Below are 7,457 nucleotides of genomic sequence, written 5' to 3' on the forward strand. Positions count from 1 at the left end.
CATATGAAGTCAGTTCCCTTGAAGTTCACACAAGTGTCAGAGTAACAAGTGTTTCTATTTTTTTTTTTATATATATATATATTGCGTAATAATTTATAGCCCAGCGAATACATTTTATTTAGGCTATTTATTTATTAATTCTGAGTTTTATTTGTGTTGTTTTATAATACAATGTCATTCATAGATAAATAAATAAATAAATAAATAAAAAAATAAATTTTCCACATTAAACTCTTAAACACGTATAAATTAACATTTGTTTTTCCTCAAGTCAAGATTGTTATCTAATAACAGATGATCTAATAACCCCCCTGACTATTAGTTTACACAACAAAGCGTAAGTATGCTTTAAGGGTGAGATCAGGCAGAAATACTGTACATCAGCTGAACACGGGCAGCGGGTGAGGTCAGGATGGGCGTCGCGCGCCAGCAGGTGGAGCTGCGTCATTCCGTGAGAGCAGAGCTTCAGCACGAGCTCACAGGGGCTTTCATCAGGTTGACAGGCAAAGGAAGAGTCGCAGTGACCGAAGGCACTTCAATGCAAATGGGTTCGGCGTTTTGTTGGGGACCAGTGCTATGACAAAAGTAGATTTCGTTTTGCTCGCTTGAGAAAGAAGTCGGAAGTGTAAGAAAGTCCGAGCGCAGTTTATGGTGGAGGCTCAGCAGAGTTTCAGAGGAAGCAGGATGTACCATGAAGACGGCGCAAACTCTCTCAGACCACGATATGGATGTAAGTAGAGCGACTTCACTTCATGTCAGTTATGAAACTACGATATAAATATGAAACAGAATGAGTATTGATTGAATTTTGATGCACTGTAGTGCGCTAGACAGCTGGTCAGCAAGAGTAGCTGCAACAGTAATCTGACATCTATGATCAGTGCAGTGGATGGTTAGTTTGGTGCACATGCACATGCACATGCACAATATTGAGGAGGAAATAATTATTTCCTCAACAGTATGCATTATACATGTTAATATTATGCATATATATATATATATGTGTGTGTGTGTATGTATGAACAATGATACTGATTATGACTGTTATGCAGATCTGATTGCTGCTATGTACAAAGTTAAGCAAACAATACCATAAATAAGTTAAATTGTTAAAAAAAATCAGTCGATATAATAGATCTGATGATGCTTGTGTCTAAATCTATAGTTTAAACTCCACTTGCCAATAATATTTCTGTCAAACCCACTTCCCATTTTTTTATCAAGAAGCCATGATAATGTGCGAACTTCTATGAGACATTAAATTGTATTTAGGGCCTTACAGATACACTCTATTAACTCTATTAATCTTCTCTGTCCAGTGCTAGATCCCTGCTTTTTCTCTGACACGTCCTTATATATTATGTTGCCTCAGAAAGGTGTTTGTGTATCCTTGGCATTAGATCTCTTGCTGTGGCCTGAGCAAAGAGAAGCTCCATGAGAGTTTTCTCCAGTTAAACATTACCTCTGCCCTTTGTAAAAGTACCTGACAGTCTGTACAGTGCAGATATTTGAGGAATTCTGTTTAAGGAGTTTATCTGACCCTCTAACTCTAACACTTTCTATTCTATTTTAATTCTACTTTAACTTTTATTGTCCCCATTTGTAAGTCGCTTTGGATAAAAGCATCTGCTAAATGACTAAATGTAAATGTAAAATGTAAATCTGTGCAGGTTTTATTAAACACACACATTGCACAATGCTGGTAAGACACTGTCTTACTGTGTATATCTAGAATGACGAAGAATGTTTAAGATACTGTTTGCATAGCAGACGTTTAATTCTGGTGTAAACTGCTAGTTGGTTGTGTATCAGAACCTGCTAGTTTGAGTTTAACTCCACCATATCAAATCAAGGTTGAGAGATGTACTTGCTAACTGTCAGCTCATTATATGAAGTTTACTTAACTCGTGTCAACACTGGCACAGAGATCACATTCCAGCTAAACTGCTGACAAGGCCAGTTGTTTCATGCTGCTGATTTATATAGGGTGTTTACATGAGCCTTTTTGTTATTGATTGCCTTTTTTATAAATTTTTGGATATGGGACAACACATTCTCCTGCTTCACATACTGAATTTAACTCCTAAAGATGTAGACAACTATGCTGTGCTATGCTGCTTGAAGATACCCCACAAATAGTTGGAAGAAAGTCTGCATCACAATTGATTCTCATCCATCTTATGGTTGAGGACTCTGACACACTTATTTTTAACACATCTTTTTAAAAACAGAATTAATCTTGAAAGTAAGCATACAGGAAATGACATCATATGACTGAAATGCCCTACACTCACTGATCTATAATAGAGATATATATATATATATAGATCAGTGCCTACACTGCATCTCATTGTCATATGAGGTAGCTGTGGCCCATATTGATTTGAGAGATTGGATGGCCATAGTTTACTAACAGACGTCCCCCTCACAGCCACTATAAGTGTGGTGCGGTTGCTGACGCAGTTTACACTACCGTTAAAAATTTGGGGTTGTTAAGATGTTTTTGAAGGAAGTCTCTTATGCTCACCAAGGCTATATTTAATTGATCAAAAATACAATAAAAACAGTAATATTGTAAAATATTATTACAATTTGAAATGATTTTTTATTTCAATATTTATTTCAGTATAATTTATTCAGCAGCCATTACTCCAGTCTTCAGTGTCACATCAATAAACATTTCTTATTATCAGTGTTGAAAATATTTAAAGTTCAAAAGAACAGAATTCATTTGAAACTTTTTTTTGTGCAAAATGTAAAAGTATTTACTGTCACTTTTGATCAATTTAATGCATCCTTTCTGAATAAAAGACCCCAATCTTTTGTACAGAAATTTGCTTCTGTTACTAATGTTGCCACATCAGATCTTAGTCAACAGGCAACTGAATCTACTCATTGATGTTTCCTCAAGTGGCTGTTGCACTTTGGATTGCTGATGGCACTTTGCTTGTTTATAATATTTTAAATGCAGAACCACATTTATGAGAATCCACTTTTGTTGCCATGTTTTCAAAATATCGAGTTTATTGTCTGTGGGACAGAATGAGGTGATAAGGCCGACCTACGTAATTAAACCCCACAGAGGTTAACTGGCAAGCCTGAGCCTGTGCGTCAGGGTGAGAAATTTGCAGTGCTGTTTGCCATTACAGAATTGAATCTCATTTACTCGAACAAAGGCCAGCATGGGATTGTGTGTCAGCAAGCTTAATTATTACTAGATGAGTGAGGATTGTGAAAACACTCGGTATTTGGACACAGTCTTGTGCTCTGTCACATGTAGAAAGTAGCTTCTCATTGCTTGTCATAGCATCACAAGTTCTCTTTAGATTTCTTTTTAACTGCACTGGTCTTTGTTGTCATGCTGTTGCCTTTTGCTTGTGAGAATGGATGTGACCTACTTCACCAAGAGTCATAATAAGTGTCATATTTTACTATTTTATTGATGTTTCAACTGGGCCCCACCAGGCTGTGGATATACACTGTATAATTCAGTCAAGGGATGGGCGATTGTATAATCAAATAACGTTTTAAACCAAGTGACGTGAGTGCTGCTACATCTGCTAGTGGCCTGTTTTCAAAATCAGTCATGAGTTCTGTGGTAAACGCTACAGATTGTAAAATTCTGTGCTGCTTTTATAGATGGTGTTTTGATGGTGAGATGTGGTTGACAGTTGATCTGTAAGCACGTCATGTTGACGTGTTAAGTCACGGCTTGTTGAACGAGGGCACCACATCATCTGACACAACATCAGCTTTGCACAGCTTCACTAACTTTCATTTTTTGCAGGGTGGTTTCCAAATCAAATTTCAAACACATTCAAAATCCAGTCCTGGTTTTACCCAGGACTGAATATGATTGTGTTGGTTGCATCATGTGATTGGTGACTGTGTTTACAGTAAGAGGCAGCTGCAGCTCTATGCCATTAAAATAAATGATTAAATAACAAGATAAAGTAAATGTCTAAAAAGTAATGCAGTTCACAAAATTCAGTAGATCATGATCAATATTACATCAATTCAGTTTGAACATAATTCCATCACACTGAACTTGTTTGTGTTGATTACATTTGATAACATTTGCTTATTTGTTCATCATTGTTAACTCAACTATTATTGCTTGTTGAAACAAAGGGGATTTATATATATATATATATATATATATATGTGTGTGTGTGTGTGTGTGTGTGTATTGCAACGGTACATTTAAAAATGAAAGTTTTTTGTATTAAATAAAACGTGACATCATGTGACATTTATTTGAAAGTATTGTAGCACAAACACACTTTCATTCAAAACATTTTACAGAAATATACTACCATTCAAAAGTTTAGGGTCAGTATTTTCTTTTTTTTGTAATAAATTTTTTTCAGCATGGATGCTGAACTTTCTCTTCATCAAAGAATCCTGAAAAAAAAAGTCACGGTTTCCACATGTATATTTAGCAGCACAACTGTTTTTCAACATTGTTAATAATAAATAGATGTTTCTTGGGCAGAAAATCAGCATATTAGAACGATTTCTGAAGGATCATGTGACACTGCAGAAAATTTAGTGCCATCACAGGGATAAATTACATTTTAAGATATATTAAAACAGACAACAGTTTTAAATTTTAAATTGTAATAATATTTCACAATAATTTACTGTATTTGATAAAATAATCACAGCCTTGAGCATAAGATAAAAATCTTACCAACCCCAAACTTCTGAACAGTAGTGTGACAGTTTTTTAGGTTTTATATTCTATATATCCTATATTGTTTTAAATTAATGTTATTGCAACACTTAACATGGTATGGTACTAACATCTGAATGAATATGGTATTCATTCAGATGTTAGTAGTTCATAGTTAATGTGATAAACTACACCTGCGGTTACTCTGATCGGACAACTGTGTGAACTTGAGGAGTCCACATCCACTAAAATCACTTTGGGACCAGTTATTTAAAGGTCATTGCATTGCAAAAATATATTAGCAAAGTTAGTTCTATGAAAAACTCTCATTCCTCCTGTGAATTAAAGGGTTAGTTCACCCAAAAATGAAAATTCTTTCATTAATTACTCACCCTCGTGTTGTTCCAAACCCGTAAGACCTTCGTTCATCTTCGGAACACAATTTAAGATATTTTTGATGAAATCTGAGGGCTCTCTGACCCTGGCGCTGACCCAGATCCGGTGTAATGACGTCATCACGCTGGATCTGGGTCAGCGCCGGTGCCGCCACACGCTCGCGTCATGGTACTGTCGTGAACGCGCGTCCACAAGTGACGAAAATGTGGAATAAAGTCGTTATTTTTGGTTTCTTTGCACAAAAAAGTATTCTCGTAGCTTCGTAACTTTACAGTTGAACCACTGATGTCACACAGACTACTTTGTCGATCATCTTGGTACTTTTCTGGACCTTGAACGTGGTAGTTACCTTGCTGTCTATGGGAGGGTCAGAGAGCCCTCAGATTTAATCAAAAATATCTTAAATTGTGTTCCGAAGATGAACGAAGGGCTTACGGGTTTGGAACAACACGAGGGTGAGTAATTAATGACAGAATTTTCATTTTTGGGTGAACTAACCCTTTAAGTGTCCAAATTATTTTTGAACGAAAGGACAGTTAATGGCATATCATTACTCTTTGACCCAGTTACATCAAATGAAGACTGATAAACCACTTCTTGTGACTAGCTTAAGTGATATGCAAGATGATGTCAGCTCTACTTAACCAGAAATAAAGCGACTGCCTTGAACTTGGCAGTGTTGTGAAGATGAAGGTGGCTGAGAGGTGATGTAGTAGCAATCACATAAAGGTCAATCACAAACGATTTTGTAATGTAAGTACTGACAGCTGACAGCCGCTAGACATGAAGGTGTTGCCATCTGATGCTTTCACGTTACGCTGACAGTGATGAAAGAGATGCTGATTATTTTTTGCACGTGTGTACTGTATATTATGTAAAATTACTCAAGCATACACAATCATTCAGTGTTTTGTCTGGTTGATCTTATAGCTGTTTAAGTGTGGTGTGTTTCATATTCACTTCTTTTCTTCATTTCAAATTGCTTAAGCACTTTTTCCAGTTCATGCTGCTGAAAGCTGATTCCAGTGTGACTTTAAATCAACAGCTGTCTGAAACACACAAAGACTGAATAAAATATAATGAGAAGAATTGAACTTGGCTACACGCCATTATATTCATTCATTAACTTTTGTCATAGTTTGTAACCAGAGAGTCTATGGTAGTTTTGTTGGCTGTGCTACAGTTAGCTGATTAACCAGGAGCGGAAAATGTCACGCTGAGAATTCTGATGTGTTATTCCACCAGTATGGAAAACTACCCTCTATTCTTGATATCGGGTGTTGCATTCTCCAACTGTTATTTTCCTTTGTTTATGTTAATTGTTCCTTTGTTTCCTTTCAGCCATTGTGGACGATGAGAGGCTGTCGGCAGAAGAAATGGATGAGAGGAGGAGGCAGAATATTGCTTATGAATACCTTTGTCACCTAGAGGAAGCCAAACAGTGAGTAGAAGTACATACATTTCACTCAAATGGGTCATATGGGCTATGCTTAGGGTCCTTCTCCTGAAAAAGGTTGAGGACCCCTGTTTTTTTTCCCTTTTTCTTATGGACATGAACTTAAGTGATTCAGAGGTGATCCTGCCTAGCATGTGGCTGTGCTCACAGTGTGATAACTTATCATTATTATGTGATACTGTAGTCTATTTGTGATTAGTCAGTATTTTTTTTTAACCAGGATGGCAAAATAAATATGCTTACAAACCTTTCACAGGAAGGGGAAAATCCAACAGATCCTGTTCCGCGTGCGGCTCATAAGTGTATTTTAGAGCCATTGTGTGTGAGGAGAATGCGCCACAGCCCTGACACTCTTTAGTTTTAAAATATGTGGGTCAAAACATGACTAATACTAAACCGAAATGATACATTTTAATGTTAATTTTCCCAATATGATTCAACATTATTCAAAAGTTTAGGGTCAGTAAGAATTTTGAATGTTTTTGAAAGGATCTCTTATGCTCACTAGTGATGCATTTAGCCTATTTGATTAAAGGGGTCATATGATTTTGCTAAAATAACATTATTTTGTGTATTTGGTGTAATGAAATGTGTTTATGCGGTTTAAGGTTCAAAAAACATTATTTTCCACATACTGTATATTATTGTTTCTCCTCTATGCCCCGCCTTTCTGAAATGCATCGATTTTTACAAAGCTTATCGGTCTGAAAAGCGAGGTGTACGCTGATTGGCCAGCGATCCAGTGCGTTGTGATTGGCCGAATACCTCAAGCATGTGACGGAAATGTTACGCACCTTACCAAACTGTGATGCATTGTCCCGGTGCGACGAGACAAAACCAATAAAAACCCATTATAAACGAGGCATTTGTTGCATCCAGTGGGGACATAATTACAGATTATAATGACTTATACTGTCTTTTTACGCGTTG

At 36.5% G+C, this 7,457-nt stretch overlaps 1 protein-coding gene across 1 annotated transcript in view; it reads left to right on the forward strand.

The window, feature by feature from the left end:
* The first annotated feature begins 474 nt into the window (after positions 1 to 474).
* Positions 475 to 7,457, forward strand: part of LOC107748460 (ras GTPase-activating-like protein IQGAP1) — a 66,316-nt gene continuing 59,333 nt past the window's right edge. The window contains exons 1-2 of the mRNA XM_016563243.1: positions 475 to 730; positions 6,413 to 6,512. Coding sequence (XP_016418729.1) covers positions 649 to 730; positions 6,413 to 6,512 — 182 coding nt within the window. The 5' untranslated portion in view covers positions 475 to 648. The remainder of the gene's footprint in view (positions 731 to 6,412; positions 6,513 to 7,457) is intronic.

Source organism: Sinocyclocheilus rhinocerous, unplaced genomic scaffold, assembly GCF_001515625.1.
Source record: "Sinocyclocheilus rhinocerous isolate Xijiao unplaced genomic scaffold, SAMN03320098_v1.1 scaffold732, whole genome shotgun sequence".
NCBI lineage: Eukaryota > Metazoa > Chordata > Actinopteri > Cypriniformes > Cyprinidae > Sinocyclocheilus > Sinocyclocheilus rhinocerous.